The sequence below is a fragment of the Xyrauchen texanus genome, chromosome 24, assembly GCF_025860055.1.
Source record: "Xyrauchen texanus isolate HMW12.3.18 chromosome 24, RBS_HiC_50CHRs, whole genome shotgun sequence".
NCBI classification, from domain to species: Eukaryota; Metazoa; Chordata; class Actinopteri; order Cypriniformes; family Catostomidae; genus Xyrauchen; species Xyrauchen texanus.
The window spans coordinates 39,218,191-39,238,471 of NC_068299.1; the positions used below are offsets into that span (position 1 = coordinate 39,218,191).

Below are 20,281 nucleotides of genomic sequence, written 5' to 3' on the forward strand. Positions count from 1 at the left end.
AGAGCAGGCGAGTGTTTCAAACAGCTGGAAATAAATGGAACAGAATGCAGCATCTTCAAAACTGAATTTCAACTTAACATGCATATTAAAAACACGATGGTTATGGCATCTCCTGTTAAGCCAACCACAATTTAAAAATAGACGGTTCAGACAGTGTTGTGGAGCGTGGAAAACTTTTCTTCCCTCCCAGTAAGAAAACCCATGAACTCAGGAGTTCCAGGTGGCAAAGGTTAGTTTATTGAGTAAACCAACAAACATGAGATGTCAGCTGAGATCTGACTCTCTTGGTCAAACCCCTCATTTGTTATACTGTTTGTTATCTAGCATTAACTCATGTCTACTGTGGCGGAGTTGAAACGTTACAAAACAAATTAAATAATTAAATCAAGGTTGTCTCCGCCCATTTCCATTGTTAAGTGGGGGAAAAGGAAATGAGGTTGTCACATAAAAGGGAAAAAAGAGAGTGTGGGTTGGAAAAAAAGACGTGAAGTTGTTGTTAAGAGTGTGATTTATCGAGGTGAGAACGGGATAAACAACAGTCGAAACGTCAAACTGAAAGTAACCGCTTGAACCGAACGAGCTGTTGGGAGTTGGACGGGGAATACTAAATGAAAAGTAAGGTGTTGTTTTCACTTACCTGGGAGGCGGTGATGAAATCGTCAGCGGGTAAAACGCTGTGTCTCTGCTGGAGCGGATTCTGGTGAGAAAAAACGCTCTCCATAACGATGTCTTCAGCGCGGAGCGTGTAAAAGAACCCCAAGCGAGCGGTGTTAAGGGCCGTCTGGATCCTGGGTTGTTCCCATTTACCATCCAACAGAGCTTCACCATTGCTAAAGGCTACAGCGTGGCTGGATTTGCGGCTGGTTTTCCAAACACTCACACGAATTCACCTCTGCACTTTACACATCCGGGTTATTCCGGTTCCCCACAAACTAAGCAGTGAGTAATATTTTAAAAAAATTTTTTTTTGTTTTTGGGTCAGTTTGTTTGGCTTTGGAGTTTTTTTTTTATTTTGCTACCAGACAAAATTGACATTTTTGATATTCCTTTTTGTTCACAAAATCTGATTCTGTGCCCGAACTGTTAAATTTGTGGTCTTTGTACAGAAAATTTGACTGACAGTTCAGTGGTGATATATTTTTTTTTTTCCTGTTTGTTCTTTTCTTGTGAGAAATGGTGAGAAATACAGACATTTCTAAACTGATTTTGCACTGTCCTTTGTGATTTATTTTTTTATTTTGTGTATGTAACTGGTGGCATCCAAGCTATCTGGGTTATTGTACTGAAAATATTGACAGGGTTACACCTGTCTGGCACCCGAACTTATTAACTTTTATTTCAACAATCGCTGGTTGGTTGTTTGAATTTCTTATCGGTCCGCCACCGTTACAGAAGTGGCACCCAAACAGGGACCTGGAACTTGAAACCTGAAACTTGAAAATAATACTATTTCTTTGAACTGTTTTGTTTTGGGTTTTTTTCTTGTGATCATTTGAACTTTGGTTGAATTGAACTGTGATCCATCCAACAGACTTTTTGGAACGTTTGTGGCCAAACTGAAAAAAAAAAAAAAAAAAACCTTTGTGAAAGTAACCACTCTGTAGTTTGTTATTTTGGTGCCCCCTTTTTGCTCAAAAGAAATGGACAAAGGTTCGATAGTATTTTTTTTTCTGAATTGTGAAAGTGTCGCTACTCTGTAGTTTGTTATTTTGGGTGCCCCATTTTGCCCAAAAGAATTTGAGTGCCCCTTTTTGCCCAAAAGAATTTGAGACTGGCCAAATAGTGTTCTCATTTCTGATATTTAATTTTTTCCCACATTTCACAATTGACCGTTGCCATATTCACGCATACACGTCAACCATGGCCCATACCCCTCCACCACAATCCACTTTTGTGGAAATTGATCCTCCAGACATTGCAACACCAAACTGGCCCCTGGTGCAACAAACCCAACAGCAACCCAGACAACCACCTCCTGTTCCCACTTTCTACACCACACCCACAGAGTTTCGCAGTCCTACTACAAGAACCCATGTGCAGTTTTCCACTCCACTTCCAGGAGAAAGGGCTCCTCCACCGACTGTTGGCATGCAGTTGGGTACTTCCACGGAATTTACACCTCCTTCAGGAACACCGCAGGACTTGCCTGCATTTCTCCCAACACCTGGCAGAGGAGTGTATCAATTATCAGAGCACGTACAATGGAACTGGGATGTCCTGTTTAATGGTCTCAAACAGCAGGACAAAGCTTTGAAAGTACTTACCCAGGGACTTGAAACTACCACTTCGCAGCATGATGCCAAGATTGAAACCTTGACTGCTAAGATAAAATCCAACCATCAGCAGCTTCAGGCCACAATTACTGCTAAAAGACAACATGATGAAGAGGACACTGATCAGCTGACAAAAGTCATGAAGGTAATGGTGACAGGAGAACTGCAGAAAAGTGAGCACACATTAATCTCCGATTTATGGTGGAACAATTTCAACTAGAGGTGCAGAAAGACATCCAGAAAATGCAGGACATTACTCAAAAGGATTGTGGCCAACTTTTCCAGGAGATCCGTCAATGTAGCGTCCAATTGAATGCCGTAAGCGACACCTTGAAAGAGTTGAAATCAGAAATAAGCAGTTACTTCAAGTTTCCTGGGAAAACAGTGGCTGACTTTCCACCGATGACACTCAAATCACCTCCTCACTCCACTGCTGCAGAAGGTGAAACATTAAAACCCCACACATCCTCGTCTGTACTTCCACCTCTTTCGCACCCAACATCTGTGGTCAAGAGTGTTCATTTGAAGCTAACTTTTCCCACCTTTGGCAGATCATCAGATGATAGTGACCCTCTGTTTTATTTAACTAGATGTCATGACTTTATGGCATTACACCCCTTACAGGATACAGACATTCTGGCAACCTTTCGCACTGTCCTTTATGGAAAAGCACGGGACTGGTGGGAAGTGGCTAGATCCTCTGTTACGACCTGGAATGAGTTTGAGTCCGCATTTCTCGCAGCATTTCTTTCTGAGGATTATGAAGACGAGCTCGCTGAGCGTGTCCGCACCCGAAACCAAGGGGAAAATGAGTCCATTAGAGATTTCGCTTTCACTTACAGAGCTTTATGCAAGCGCTGGAAACCTTCACTGACAGAGTAATTGATACTAAAAAAATTAGTTAAATTGATACTAAAAAACATTAAACCATACCTTGCCAGTCAGCTTCGCAGCAGAGTAAGTACAGTGGATGAACTGGTAAAACTTGGGCATCAACTAGAAAAAGACTATGTTCATCAGCTGCATTATGAAGGGCAGACTATGACTTCATCTATACCACCCAAACCTACCCCTAACCGCCAAATGGAAAGACCTGCCGTCCAATGCTGGAGATGTAAAGGTCAGCATTCCCCTGGAAACTGTCCACAATACTCCACTTCACCTTTCACATCGACTCAAAATCCTGCAGGAAACAAGCGAAATTTTCCTGCACAAAAAACAGGAGGAGCACCATCAAATAACGCCTTGTCTGTCACACCTCCATTCCAGCCATCTACTGGGACTGCATCTTTTACTTCTAAACGTGAGAGTGTACCTCAACAGTTGGTTGTCCCGATTACCATTGGCGGATGGACAGGAAAGGCTATAGTCGACACTGGTGCAAGCTATACTCTGTTACACGAGAGCTTATGGACAGAGCTTGCATCCACTGATCCACTCCGGGCATGGACTCTTGGTCCACTCTACTTGGCAAATGGTGAGACCGCTGTACCTATAGGATGGACAAATATCAAAATGACACTCCATAACCAAGTTTTTGCCCTACCGGCAGCCATCCTTTCTGCTAAAGCTCTAGCATACTCCGTGGCCTTAGGATTGGATTTTATATTCACCAGTGGTCTTCAGATCAATGTAGCAGATGGAGAATATTCTTTCAAGTCAATGCCCAACAAGAAGTATCCTTTTCAGCTTGGACGAGCTAGTATTCCCGCTAGATGTATCCAGCATCTGGAAAAGAAAGTACAACATAAAAACGCAGAGCAAACTCTCACCTTGTTCAGTTCTATTCCTCCACAGCAAATGCCATGGGTGTTTTCCCAGTCACCAGATAATCTGGATGAGAAAACGTTAATGAAAACCTTGGTAGACACAGCACACTTACCACCCGAGAGAAAGTGCCACCTGCTCCACCTCTTAGAGAACAATCCTCAAGTCTGTACCCTCCAGCTCAGAAGAACAACAGTACTCCAGCATTGTCTTTATACTGTCCATCCTGTACCCATCAAACAGCGTCCATACAGATTAACACCAGAGAAACAAGATGTGGTACAAGAACAAGTTAAAGAAATGTTGAAGAACGGTATCATAGAACCATCACACTCTGCTTGGGCCTCACCTATTGTCCTGGTCCCAAAGAAAGACGGCAGCCAGAGATTCTGTGTAGACTATAGGAGGGTCAATGCTGTCACTGAGAGAGATGCCTATCCTCTGCCTAATATCACAGAGATATTGGAATCCCTCTCTGGTGCAAGTATTTTCTCCAGCATCGACCTCAACAGCGGGTACTGGCAGGTGACAATGGAACCGGAGAGCAAGTCCAAGACGGCATTCATCGCTCCATCTGAGTTATACCACTTTAATGTCATGCCATTTGGGCTGAAGAATGCTCCAGCGACATTTCAGCGATTAATGGAGACTGTCTTAGGTGGACTGCGAGGAAGAATGTGTTTTGTGTATATTGATGATATTATAATTTATTCACCATCTGTCACCCAACACTTCTATGATCTTCAAACTATCTTCGACCGATTGCGCACACAGCCGGTTTAACCATAAACCTAAAAAAAAGTAAATTCTGCCTTCATGAATTGACATTTTTGGGACATGTGGTAAACACAAAAGGCATCTCGGCTGACCCCAGCAAAGTAGAGGCCATTCGCTCCTACCCTGTTCCCCGGAACCTTAAAGAAGTTCAACGATTTCTCGGGTTGGCAGGATGGTACCACAGGTTTGTGCCCAATTTCTCTCAGATAGCTGAGCCTATAAATGCTTTGAAGAAGAAGGGACGAAAATTCCAGTGGTCAACACAGTGTCAACAATCTTTTGAGAAATTGAAGACATGTCTCACCTCACCCCCCATCCTGGGTCATCCAGACCTTCAACTTCCTTTTGTTATCTACACTGATGCCAGTGATTCAGGACTCGGTGCAGTGTTGACACAAAGGAAAACACATGGCTTGGAAGAAGTCATGGCCTATGGCAGCCGAATGTTAACCAAGGCTGAGATGAATTATTCCGTTACAGAGAAAGAGTGTCTGGCAATAGTATGGGCGCTAGAAAAATGGCAATACTACCTGGAACCGAAACTCTTCACCGTAGTCACGGATCATTCAGCTCTACAGTGGGTCCTGAATTCCACAAAAACCACGGGACGTCTAATCCGTTGGGCACTCCGTCTGCAAAAATTCGACTTTGTGGTTGAGTATCGAAAGGGAAAACTCAATGAAGCTCCAGATGCGTTATCCCGAATGTATTCCGCACCTGGATGCCACTTATACTCCAATCAGAAGGAGGACTTTGGATTTCCACTTTCCGCAGTAAACATCTGGGAAGAACAGCACAAAGATCTGGTAATTACCACACTATTTCAGTCACTAGCTGACAATGATTCCTCTATGCAAGACCAATATGAGGTAATTGAAGACAAGCTGTATCATCGATCTCATCTGACTAATGGGCAAGTACATTACAGACTCTATATCCCGGCCACCCTTGTCCCCAAAATTCTACAGCATTACCATGCGCATCCCTTGAGTGGTCATTTAGGAATTAGCAAAACTTACCAGAGGGTACGTCAGGTCACTTTCTGGCCCTCCATGTGGACATCTGTAAAACAATATGTAAAAAGGTGCATGAAATGCCAGACCTTGAAAAATGAGAACCGCAAGCCTGCTGGGAAAATTCAACAGACCACCACCAGTCGTCCACATGAGATGTTGGGAGTAGATATCATGGGTCCACTGCCTCGCAGTTCCTACCGACATGAATATCTACTAGTGTTCGTGAATTACTATTCTCGGTGGGTTGAATTGTTCCCCTTGCGAAAGGCCACTGCTCAGGCTGTTGCTTCATACCTCAGGAAAGAAATTCTTACTCGATGGGGGGTACCAGATTTCATCCTCTCTGACCGAGGCACACAGTTCACCTCAGCCGTCTTTCAAGACATCTGTGCAAAGGAAAGTCTCCCAGAAGATGACTACAGCATACCACCCTCAGACAAACCTAACCGAACGAGTAAACAGAACATTAAAACAGATGATTTCAGCATATGTGAATGACAATCCTAAAAAATGGGACCAACACTTACCTGAGTTACGGTTTGCCATTAATTCAGCGGTACAAGAAACCACCGGTATATCTCCAGCCGAGCTTTATCTAGGAAGAAAATTACAGGATCCAATGGACAAGCTGCTGCATGGGCAAAACCTTGCTCCGACTGCTCCATCTTACGATGTCACAGAACATCTGTCCGAGTTGCAAGCTAGAGCCAAAGAAAACACCAAAAAAGCATCAGTAAGACAGCTCCGTAGCTACAACAAAACCCGAAGAGATGTCGTCTACAAAGAAAAAGACCGTGTATGGGTGAGAAATTTCCCGCAATCTAGTGCACTTCACCATTTTTGTGCAAAACTTGCCAACAAATGGAAAGGTCCTTACAGAATAATAAAACAGCTGGGACCACTGAATTATCGTGTGGCACTAGAAGACACTGGTGAGGATGTGCGCACCGTTCATGTATGTAACTTGAAGCCATGTTTCCCTACCGCTGATGAGTTAAACCACCTGGGAAAATCGAAACTTTTGGAAATTTTCCACGAATCCACTGATGAAGATGAAGAGTTTCTTGGTTTCCAACAATGCTACCCTTTAACCAACCTGGAGTTGTTTTTTCCCAGGGGGGAGGAGTGTGGCGGAGTTGAAACGTTACAAAACAAATTAAATAATTAAATCAAGGTTGTCTCCGCCCATTTCCATTGTTAAGTGGGGGAAAAGGAAATGAGGTTGTCACATAAAAGGGAAAAAAGAGAGTGTGGGTTGGAAAAAAAGACGTGAAGTTGTTGTTAAGAGTGTGATTTATTGAGGTGAGAACGGGAAAGCCTCAATAACAGTCGAAACGCCAAACTGAAAGTAACCGCTTGAACCGAATGAGCTGTTGGGAGTTGGACGGGGAATACTAAATGAAAAGTAAGGTGTTATTTTCACTTACCTGGGAGGCGGTGACGAAATCGTCAGCGGGTAAAACGCTGTGTCTCTGCTGGAGTGGATGCTGGTGAGAAAAACCGTTCTCCATAACGATGTCTTCAGCGCGGAGCGTGTAAAAGAACCCCAAGCGAGCGGTGTTAAGGGCCGTCTGGATCCTGGGTTGTTCCCATTTACCATCCAACAGAGCTTCACCATTGCTAAAGGCTACAGCGTGGCTGGATTTGCGGCTGGTTTTCCAAACACTCACACGAATTCACCTCTGCACTTTACACATCCGGGTTATTCCGGTTCCCCACAAACTAAGCAGTGAGTAATATTTATTTTTAATATTTTTTGGTTTTTGGCTCGGTTTGTTTGGCTTTGGAGTTTTTTTTATTTTGCTACCAGACAAAATTGACATTTTTGATATTCCTTTTTGTTCACAAAATCTGATTCTGTGCCTGGATGAACGAACTGTTAAATTTGTGGTCTTTGTACAGAAAATTTGACAGTTCAGTGGTTATATTTATTTTTTTTTTCCCGTTTGTTCTTTTCTTGGGAGAAATGGTGAGAAATACAGACATTTCTAAACTGATTTTGCACTGTCCTTTGTGATTTATTTTTTTATTTTGTGTATGTAACTGGTGGCATCCAAGCTATCTGGGTTATTGTACTGAAAATATTGACAGGGTTACACCTGTCTGGCACCCGAACTTATTAACTTTTATTTCAACAATCGTTGGTTGGTTGTTTGAATTTCTTATCGGTCCGCCAACGTTACACTACACCCCCTTAATATTTTTTGTAGCCAATGGATTCTGTCCGCCACCATTATTTCACAGAGCTTCTGACTTCTTTTTAATGGTGGAAACCTGGCTTTCAGTCCTTTTTTTTTTAAATAACCTTTTAAATTCATTTATTATGAAAGTATACATTTTGAGTAACTAAAATATCACAGTCTGAACATAGTATGTTTACTTTGATCATTGGTTTTGTTCATTTTTAACTTTGCTGTGCTTCCCATTGCCTTCTTATATCATAGTACCATCATCTCTGCTACGGCTGAGTACACTGTGTGTTCCTTGCAACATCAGCACATCTAGTAACCTCATACTGTATGCCCTCTCCTGGGTCACACAAAGTCCAGGCTACTCTGTGTTCCTATAGTTAGTACTTTTTTCTGTTGATATATAAAAATCTACTATAACAGACACTAAAAAAACTGATGTGCGCTAAATAAGATTACTACGGTAACCTGTAGGAAGAACAGACAGATGCACGTTGTGCACATTCTTTCGAGTTGGGCAGCAAATCTTCACATAATGTCCAAATATGAGGAGTTATATTTTGATTATGCAATTTTTTTACATTTTGTAACTGATTATTTTATAACAGCCTAAAATAATGAATAGAGAATACACTGGAACAACAAGACACAATGCAGCAGCCAAAGATATTTGTCAGACCTGTTATTATATATAAAGTTATGTACATGTCATTGCCCCTTGAGTACTCAACGAGTAGACAAAACGACCAAAATCCCTATCCCTAACATCAGTGCACCTCAATACCATGAGACCATAATACCATGGTAATTTCTGTGATGGATTTCATACCGTGAAAATGTCATTCTGTTAAACCCTTACTTTCAATACATAAACAGACATGGTATGTTATGTGTTATTAGTAATTATTTTCTGAATCTGCCCCAGAGACCCGATGAGGAATGAGGAAGTTTGAATGCTACAAGATCTCCAGCTGTGATGTTCAAATTCAGTGTTTGTGTGTGCATATAAAATGTACCCACATTTAGTGTTGTCTTTTGTTAACAACTATCCTTTTATAACTTTTTATTTGTATGCAGATACACACCTAATTTCCCCCCAAAAATGTAAAAACATACCACATTAATATTTGTATTATGATATTGTAAGAGACAGATGAGACCGTTCATGTTTTCTTCTTTTTTATCATTTACAAATATGTTTTTGAGTCAACAGACTTGCCTTTGTGTCACTTATTTTAGAAAGATCTTAAAAATCTTACTAACCTAAAAAAATTGTAAAACTGAATAAAGATTTAGAATTTTTAAGGGATAATTGGCAATACTGTCTATGTATTTTTCCTCCTTTTTACCCATCAATCCTGCCTCTTTGCAAAATTTTACATACTTGACCAACTCTGGGATCAGTATTTTACATTATTTTTGCATTGAATTTTGCATTGAAGTCATAAGCCTGCTACAGTGTATTTTTCTGTTATTCCTGTTATACTCATCCTCACCACCTGGAGTCTCAGTTAGCACTCTGGTTTTGGTATAAGTACAGGATGTAGTAGAGTAAGAAACCAAATCAGTTTGATTACCTCATGTTGCCTACTGCTGTTTTTTTGCATCATTGTAACTCCCTAAAGACTGTTGGAAAAGGGAATGTTTCTTGTAGCAGCCCCGGCTCAAAGCAGTCAGGACAGTTATAGATTGGCGCCCAAACCAGGATGTGTACTACTTAAATACACAACTGCATTTATTAAACATTGCTTATTGTTTATGTAGAATGAGAATGTGGTCGAGTCCAGAAGAAATTAGACCTCAGTATTCAAGAATTAGGCCAATCAATGGTAGATTGCTTAAAGAGATGGGATGTCCAAATAGACCACAAACTAAAATCCTGTAAGGCTTTGGTATCTACTCCCAAACATCCATATCAAAGTATTTTTGTTCCTCTACCTGTATCCAAAGTCAAAGATCAAACCTGTCATGTCCAGCATAATCAATCTTTGAAAATACTTCCATAATGTCATTCCATCCTCCCGTGAAACTGGATTTTACTGAACTTCAACAACAGTGAAGAAAACCCAGCTAATTTTATAGAGATGTGAAAAATACTTTGCACTCAGACTGCTCAATGAATATGAGATACTTCTCTTACGTCAGTACTAAAAGGGACTGCTAAAGATTGGTGGCTGGCAGAGAAGAATGTTCAGTCATGGGAGCGGTTTAAAAAAAGTATTTTTTTAAAGTGAAGATTACGAAGAAGCATTCACAAGAAAATTACTCGCAAGAAAGCAAGGTACAAGAGAAAATATCAGGAATTTAGCGTTCCATTATCGAGCATTATGTGTTCAAAGGAACAAAGATATGCCTGAGAGAGAAATTGTTCAAGCAATTCTGAGGAATTGCAACCCACATCTGGCAAGTCTACTCAATGGAACTGTGAGAAATGTGGATGCGCTAGTGCTAATAGGCACACAGATTGAAAGAGATTTTGACGAGTCAAGTAAATGCAGAGGTGCAAAAGAGGAAACCCCATTCTTCTAGAGAACCTATGCCTAATACTACTCATGCCAGTACAAGAATTGTGCAATCTGTACAAAACACTGTGCAACCTCCCTATCATTCTGCGGGCAGATATTTCCAAGCAATGATTGACACTGGTAGTACTTCATATCTGATTCATGAATCATGTTGGAAGCAATTGTGATGACAGGAACAATGCCATCCGAATAAAGGGCAATCTTTTCAACTTGCTAATGGACCGAGACAGACTACTATCGGAAAGCTATAATGGGAATGTGTACTCCATGATGGGGGAATACATTTACATGACACTGTATGTTATGAGAGATGCAGATTTGACTACCTATATTTTTGGGTATGAATTTTATGCTGACCTCAGGGATTGTCCCAGATTTTAGAAGAACCCAGTATAGTTTGCCATCGCTGATGGATGCTGAAAAAGATCTTTCCTTTTCTGACCCAGGAATCCAATTATTCAATCCATTTTTTACCTTGCTCTATCTACACCATCAGTTACAGATGAAACTCTACAATCTGTAATTCAGTTTACCCAGAAAGCCGACACCAATGAGCAGATCAAAGAAAAAACTGATGCTGTAATGGCCAACTGTATGTACAGTTGAGATCAGACAGTCAAACATAGTCAGACATCGGATAATTACTACTGATGAAGCACCAGTGAGGAAAAGGGCTTATAGAGTGTCAACAGAGAAACAACAATTTATTGATGCTGAAATTAGAAAGTTATTGGATAAGGAAATCATCCATCCTTAATTTCTCCATGGGCTTCACCGGTAGTAGTAGTGGATAAAAAAGGATGGAGGATTAAGATTACGTGTGGACTACAGGGGCTTGAACGCAAATCTCACTTGGATGCTTACCTCATGCCCCAGATTCAAGACATCTTGGAGTCATTACATGGAGTGAGTGTTTAGTACCTTGACCTTAAAAGGGGCTACTGGCAAGTTGAAATGGAGTCAGAAATGTACAAAAGACTGCTTTTGAAACATCAGCTGGCTTATTTGAATTTTTACTGCTTCTGTTCAGATTATAAAATTCTGCAGCATCATTCCAAAGATTAATGGAGCATGTTCTTAGAGAATTGAAGGGAAATTGTTGTCTCGTGTTCATTGAGGATGTGGAAGTATTCTCAGAAGATGAACAAAAGCACTTACAACACCTCAACCAAGTGTTCAATTGTCTCCACAATGCACTGTTTTACAGTGAACCTTAAGAAGTTTAACTTCATTCAAAGATCTCTTATCTTCGTAGGACAAATCATATCAGGAGTAGTAAAAACTGATACGTACTGCTGATACTTTGGAAGGGAGTTTCCAGTACCTCAATCCCTCAAGGACACTCAAAGATTCTTTACTCCATATCGGAGAAAGAATGTCTAGCAGCAGTATGGGCTGTAGAAAAATGGAGACCATACCTGGAAGGGCGACATTTCGAAGTGATTACTGACCATTGTGCTTTAACATGGGTATTCCAACATCCTAAACCATCCTCAAGATTGACACGATGGACCATCAGTTTACAACATTTCGAGTTGACTGTGAAATACAGAAAGGGACAGAGTAACGTTGTTCCAGATGTGTTATAAAGAAACTTAGAATGCACTTCACCCACTGATATGCTAGCAGTAACTTGCATTGCCACCTTACAGCAAAATTATCCTGAAAAACTAAGCAATAAGGCAGATTCCCAGACAGATCATGATCCCACACGAGTACACTCTTAGAGAAAACTGATTTCTGTTCCGTAGCATCCCTGTTGGTACATTGGGACAGAAGCTGCAATTAGTCATACCTGCATGCCTTCAAGAGTTCTTACAATATGCACATGACAATCCCTTAAGTAGTCACCTCGGTCGACTGAAAATACTCCTCAGTTAAGTTGCTTATTGGCCAAGCTTATGAGTAGATGTATGGAAGTACTGTCAGGTCATCTACAATCAACTCCAGGAGTAGAGCCAGGGTACATGCTTGGCATAGACCTGATGGAACCTTTTACGAAGAGTACCAAACAGAATGAACTGTACCTTTTGCGAATTGCTAAAGCACCACATATAGCACAGATTGAACAAGTGTTCATGAGATGGGGAACACCTACCTGTCTTGTATCAGTCTGCGGAGCACAGTTCACATCTCATCTTCTTAACTTAGTCTGTAAGCAATGGGTGTAATTCAGAGACTGACTACTGCCTATCACCCTCAAACTAACCTCACTGAAAGGATCAATCACACATTGAAGACAATGATCATTCATATGTGGAGGACCACCACCGAATATGGGATAGATGGTTGGCTGAATTCAGATTCGCAATAAACACCACTTGGCACAAAAGTACAGGATACACGCCTTCAGAAATTCTTTAGGACAGAAACTAAAGGGACCTCAGGAGAGAGCAATTCACAAACCACCTGGTCCTAGTAGTCCAACTTACCCAGTCATAGATCGACAGCAAAGCCTAATTCATTTGGTGTCGGCAAATGTAGAATGAGCTCAGACCAAACAAAACCGCTACTATGATCTGGGGAGGAAACCAATGTATTTCGAAGTAGGAGATATAGTTTGGGTCAGAGCTCATCCTTTATCTAAAGCAGATGACTGGTTTATGGCTAAATTGTCAGCAAAATAGAAAGGCCCTGCCAAAATTGAAACGTGTTTAGGTCCTGTGAATGTTTCTATTTAATTTCTTAATGATCCTGATCATGGGTATGACAAGCCTTCTCCTGATGTGAAGGGTATGTAACAGACACAAGCCTGTTACCAGTTTGTATTCAGGCTGTAATACTTTTCCACACTGCTAGGCGTGTTATAGTGGAAAAATGTCTCACCTGCTCTGTGCTACAAACAAATGTCCTTGTTGAAAAAGGTGCTGTTTCAAGTTCAACTGTAAAATGTTGTTCTGTTTTATTGTTTAAGAAATTACTTGTGATTTATTTGTAATATGACTGAGACCTTGTATTTATAATGTTTCTGATGTTTGCTTCAAGCTAGAAGAGTAATTTGAGTTAATTAGTTTTTTTTTAGGACTTTGTTTGTGTTTGCTCTATATACTTAATACAACACTACATCGACATTGTGGATGCTGTGTGGATAATAAATCACAAGATGGATGTAAGGATTCAACATTAAGAATGCTGGATTACTACATTAATGTGAAAGAGCACTTACCTTATCTGGAATTCACCTTAAATAGAACTATTAAAAGTTTCTATAACCGTATCATCATCGCTGGATCTCCTAATCACAGATAAGACACTTATTCTCACCGAAATCTCACCCTCTTGATTCACCATAGCAATTTGATTGCATCTGATCGATCGATCGATTACTATTTTCTCTATTCAAGTTTCCTGATTTTGCTATTGATGAATGTTGAGTTTTGTGTTTGGAATTGAGTTTATATAAAATCATAGAAAGAATTTATGTTGCTGCCTTGGTTCTTAATTGGTTTTAAACAAATGTTAATGCTAATAACTCTTCCTAAATACAGATGTATAGCTGGCATGTATGCAAAAGCACGCCTATGGTCTACTAGTCTCAGTAGTGTTTTAAGTCTACCGAGGTGTCCACTCAGCGAATTGTCATAAGCATATTCAAGAAATTCCTGCCTGCATAAGGAATTTCTTAATTATGTTCATGACAATCTGTTGAAAACAATACTGAGACTAGTAGATATTTGATACTAGTCGACCCTGCACTCAGACATGTGGAAACTTTGTAAGGAGTGCCAAGTATGTCAGCAACACAAGCCTTCCATTTCTAAGTTAGCTAGCCATATGCAATCTACACCTATAGTGTAACCTGGATATATGGTATGAATAGACCTTATGGGCCCATTTCCTAAGAGTCCCAAGCTAAGCAAACCTCTTGTGGTTGTGAATTACTGTGTGAAATGGGTGGAATTGTTTCTGTTACGAGTAGCCAGGGCACCACAGATTACTTGTATCTTTGTGGAAGAAGTATTCATTAGATGGTGTATGCCAGTCTACCTAATGTCTAACAGAGGAACACAGTTAACCTCCAACTCATCAGTTTGATCTGCATACAATGGGGTGCAATCCTAAAACTTATCACTACAGCCCATCCACAAACCAACCTCACAGACCGTGTCAATCATACTATCCTATGTAAATGACCACTACCGTCATTGGGATCAGTGTTTAGCAGAGTTTTGTTTTGCTATCAACACTGCCTTGCAGGAAAGCACAGGATTCACTCCAGCCAAGTTGTGTTGGGGCAAAAGTTGAAAGGTCCCCAAGAGAGTGCCCTACTTAAACCTCCTGACCATGACAATTCTGATTACTCAGGAGCGATATATGGGATTGATGCATCAGACGGAATGTAGAAAAACAAAGATGACAAGCATGTTACCAGGTTGGAGATTTACTCTGGATTCGTGCTCCTTTGTCACGAGCCAGCGATTGGTTTTATGGCAAAGCTCACTGACAAAATGGAAGGTTCCTACCAAAATTATTATGTGTCTTGTCCCATTGAATTGTTCGATCTCATTTCTAGATGATCCTAGTCACGTTGATTCTTTTCATTTCAGATTCACATTTGAGTTGAGTCACGTTTCAGATTCTTTTAAAGCCTTATTATGGTTAAGTCTTGGAGCGAGGGAGGGGATACATTTTGCTGAACATTTTGTCAGTCAACAGCAGTTTTTCAAACTTTAATCTCAAATTTTACAATATTTTTTAAAAACCAAAATAGATAGCACACCTTAGAACAAAGTTTGAATGGAAACTGTACAATGTTAAAGGGTTAGTTCACCCAAACATTTAAATTTGTTCATCAATTACTCACCCTTATGATATCCCAGATGTGTATGACTCTTTCTTCTGCAAAACAAAAAAGATTTTAAGAAGAATATCTCCGCTCTTTAGGTCTGTGCAATGCAAAGTCAACAGGGTCCAAAACTTTGAAGCGCAAAAAAAAAAAGCACAAATGCAGCATAAAACTAATCTATATGACTGTAAGGGTTAAATCTACAGTATATATTCAGATGTGATATGATAGGTGAGGGTTAAAACCAGATCAATATTGAAGTCCTTTTCTGAACCTGCCCAGTAGGTGGCGTTAAGCACGAAGAATGTGAATCGCCAAAAATAAAAGAAGAACTCTAAGAGAGCTGTTTGAAAGTGGAGATTTATAGTCAAAAATTATTTAAATATTTATCTGTTTCTCACCCAAACCTACTATATCACTTTAGAAGGCATGGATTTAACCACTGGATTACTTTTATGTGCTTATTTGAGCTTCATAGTTTTGGTCCCTTTTGATTTGCATTGTATGGACCTACAGAGCTGAGATATTTTTCTAAAAATCTTAATTTGTGTTTGCTGAAGGAAGTCATACACATCTGGGATGGCATGAGGGTGAGTAAATGATGAGAGAACTTTCAGTGTTCTGTGAACTATCCCTTAGTGGTTCAGGTTAAATTGATTGATGAAGTAACTGAGGTAATGTGTTTAGAACCATCCCTAACTAATATGTTTAAGGAATATCAATGAAGTATTGCCATTTGAGCACTGAAGGTACAATGTCAAGAACTATTCAGATTAATTTAGTGTCCGTATGATGTCAGTTCCCCTCAAGGTCACACACGTGTCTTGGAAGAGTAAAGTGTACTCACAGTTTTTTTTCTCCTTAAAAGCAGATTATTAACAGTGATGAGCCGCTTCTATTACAATGAATGGGAGAAATTGGAACACCCAACCAAGGAGCTCTCGCACCCAAAGTTCAACAGAGGTAAAAAGGAAATCCTGCCTTACAGGTAAAAGAGCCAATCACCTTTTAGATACAGACGTCGCCTGTCAATCATCTCGAGAACGAGTATGCACTTTAGCTATACAAGCTGGGGAAATAGCATTTTTTTTGTTGTTGTTGTATAATCTGAGGTAAGAAAAACAAAAACAAAAACCATTTTGTAAGTGTGCTACAATGACATCATGAGGTTAAATGTTGGAACTGAAGATATATTGACAAAGAGACAATTATTGAAGTTATTAAAACGCCCACCAACAAGGTGTTCAAAGGACATGGCTGTTTTTACCTGAGCACATTTCTGCAACAATGCCTGGTCACCATGAGACGTAACTGGTATCATAACTGGTTTCATTAAACTGAACTGTAATCACTGCTAAGCAGTTGGTGCTGTGTGTACCATAGAAATTTTGTCCAAAACATCTTCACAATTCTTTTTTTCTCAAAATAGAAGTCAAATAATAGTTTTATTTAAAAAGATAATTCACAAACATTAAACACTCATATAACCAGGCAATAAATAAAACATCATTAACTGTAAAGGCAATATTATGGTCTCAGACCAGATTACTCGTCCCTCCTATTTTTGCGTGCGGGGTCTAAATTTGTCCCTTCATACATGACTTTATTCTTTATGCCGTCCTGAATGATTCTCTGTTGAACACGTAGTTTGGCATTATTATATCTGCAGTAAAACCTGTTAAAAAATAAGCCAAGTTAAATATAGGTCATGTACCCACTCCTTAAATATCATTACAATTTCTCAATAAAATACTTTTATTTCCATTGATTTTGGGATTAAATATGACCTCAACATATCACATACCATGATCCCAGTGTTGTAAGCATGAATCCTGCGACACCTATGTCAAACGACCTCTTTACTCTACCTGTGAATCACAAGAAGATAGTAAAGATCATACATGCTACAGACAAATAACAAACACATTATCCTTGCATGAGCCCTCATACTTAAGGCAAATTGAATCTTAAACTTACTTGTTGCCAGAAAGTGCACTAATCCTGCCACTAGTGATCCACCTGCACCATGGAGAATAGATTCCCGAGCACACGGATTTTTCCGAATATCAATGATTCCGAGGGTCTTCATGCCCTGTTTGGTTATTAGAATGATAAATGGCTGGACAGAGAACATTCTCATACTTTCAGAATATAAAGAAAATAACAAGCTTATTCTAAGAAAACATTATTAGATTCATGACATTATTATGATTTATTATTACATTAAATGCATTATAGATTTTTACTTTCACAGTGAGTCAAAAAACAAACAAGTACTGTGGCAGTACCATGCTAATGAATGATTACCACATTCAAGTACCATGATATCAACAGGTGCACTAGTGTCCTATGTGAATATAGACATTATTCTAGTAAGAGTCTTAATGTGCTGCATTTTTAGATAATTTCAGACAGCACAATGGAGCTTATAATAATGACCTCCTCTCATAAACTCTCCATCACGTAATATCTGACTGATATTCTTCTATGATAAAATAAAACCCACCTGGCTCTTGCCACACTCCTCCGTCATTTTCGAGGGAACTCTTCAAAATAATTATTCGACAATGATCATAAATCTTATAAGTTGTGTAACACAGACATTATTTAACCAAACAGTACTGCGATCCACCGAGAAATTCTTCCTGACGGCAAAAATTACTGGCAATCTTTAGTTCCGGTATAGATCGTATAGATATAGTCAGAGCCTGCCCGTTTTTACCGACAGTAATCAACGTAATCACTCAAAATGTCCAATAACACAAATGTCTTTTCTTTAGCAGTGGTTTTGTATGTTGGTTTTCAAACACCAAGTTCAAAACTGTCTTAATTAAGCCTCGGTGGTGGTGCGTCTCTTAAAGGAATAGTTCACCAAATAATGAAAATTCTCTCTTCATTTACCTGAAAGTCACATATGGTTCCACTTTCACATCTGAAAGTGAAAGATAAAGTGGAGATTTAAGAGTAAAAAAATGACTTAAATGTACTGTTTCTCACCGACATCTTATATTCCGTAGAATCTTATGGATTACTACAATGAGCAATTCCTTTGTGAGTTTTATAGCTACAAAGTTCTGATCACCATTCACTTGCATTGTGAGGACCTAGAGAACAGAAAATGTATTCTAATAATCTTCATTTGTATTCAGCAGACAAAAGAAAGTACACGATTAAATGATTAGAGATTTTCAACTTTTTGTGTGAACTATCCCTTTAAAACTTGTGTGTGTGTGTGTGTGTGTGTGTGTGTGTGTGTGTGTGTGAGTGAGTGTGTATTTATCACTTTGTGGGGACCAAATGTCCCCATAAGGATAGTAAAACACAAAATGTTTGACCTTGTGGGGACATTTTGTTGGTCCACATGAGAAAAAAATTATTGTACTAAATTATGTTTTTTGAAAATGTAAAAATGCAGAAAGTTTTCTGTGAGCGTTAGGTTTAGGGTTAAGGGATAGAATATATAGTTTGTACAGTATAAAAACCATTATGTCTATGGAAAGTCCCCATAAAACTTGGAAACTCAACGTGTGTGTGTGTGTGTGTGTGTGTGTGTAATGTTTAAAGAATATTAATGCCTACTTGCAAGAACTGCAGTGAATCGCTTGCAGTGAAATGTGAGCACAAGCACTCAGACCTTGGTTATATTCTGTCCCAGTTCCTGTGATTAAAGTAGAGTCCATGGAATCTAATTTAAATCCAAGCAGATGATGGCAAGGATGTTTTAGATGAGATAAAGATAAAGAGATTTTTTTGTGTCAGTAAAAGTGACAGTAAAAGGAACAGCAGGTGTCTTTTCTCGTTTATTTCAACCTGGCTTATTTAGAAACTTGTTACATGAGAATGGAAACACATAATCCAATGAGATCCATGTGATTAATTTAAGGTCACTTGTTGGTTTAATTGTCCGTTTCCATGCCCTATATAAATCTACCCAGGTGCTCTTTGAGGAAACACTTAGAGCAACTTAAAACAGCCTGCTGCGCAACAGAGATACCTGTCAAGTAAGTAAAAAGAACAATTTAATGCATCATCAAAATATATCACAATGAAATTACAGTTCTGCTCATATGTTTACAGTACATACCCTTTACAGATGTTTATCATAAAACAAAATGGAGCACAGAGTATCAAATAAATGGCATGTTGTTTTTATTTACTGCCCTAATTAAGCTTTTTGACATAACAGAAATGTTATTAAGACTAACTGAATGAGCATACTTTGTAAAATTTCAGTTATTTTGTCTTGTGAAATATACATCATTTTTTATTCAACTTCTTGAGGGCGACACAAAATAATAAAAGAAAATATTTTTCTCTTATTTTTAAATTATAAACATCTAACAGATTCTGCAACGGTTATATAGACTTATGAGCACAACTGTAAGTTTTGTACAAGTAGATACAAGTTTTTTGTTGTATTACTGGTTGCTGTGGTGTTTTTTTTAATCTTACTGTAGAAATAGTTAATAGTATATATATATATATATATGCACTAGCTGCCAAAAGATTGGAATAACGTATGGATTTTGTTCTTATGGAAAGAATTTGGTACATTTATTCAAGTGGTTTATCTTGGCAATTCTTCCCATAATGCACCCCTGAGTCTTCTCTTTACTGTTGTACATGAAACTGGTGTTTAGCGGGTAGAATTCAATGAAGCTGTCAGCTGAGGACATGTGAGGCGTTTATTTCTCAAACTAGAGACTCTGATGTACTCATCCTCTTGTTTAGTTGTACATCTGGTCTTCCACATCTCTTTCTGTCCTTGTTAGAGCCAGTTGTCCTTTGTCTTTGAAGACTGTAGTGTACACCTTTGCATGAAATCTTCAGTTTTTTGGCAATTTCAAGCATTGTATAGCCTTCATTCCTCAAAACAATGATTGACTGATGAGTTTCTAGTGAAAGCTGTTATTTTGTTGCAATTTTTGAACTAATATTGACCCCAAGA

General features: G+C 39.2%; 1 protein-coding gene across 1 annotated transcript; it reads right to left on the reverse strand.

Annotated features, from left to right (window-relative positions):
* Positions 1–16,799: 16,799 nt before the first annotated feature.
* Positions 16,800–17,978, reverse strand: LOC127617786 (cytochrome c oxidase assembly protein COX20, mitochondrial-like). Its single transcript, XM_052089859.1, has 4 exons — positions 17,840–17,978; positions 17,311–17,425; positions 17,138–17,201; positions 16,800–17,008 (listed from the first exon to the last, which is right to left on the reverse strand). Exons 1-4 carry the CDS (start codon positions 17,864–17,866, stop codon positions 16,879–16,881), a joined length of 336 nt encoding a protein of 111 aa, XP_051945819.1. The 5' UTR covers positions 17,867–17,978; the 3' UTR covers positions 16,800–16,878.
* Between the last annotated feature and the right edge of the window lie 2,303 nt (positions 17,979–20,281).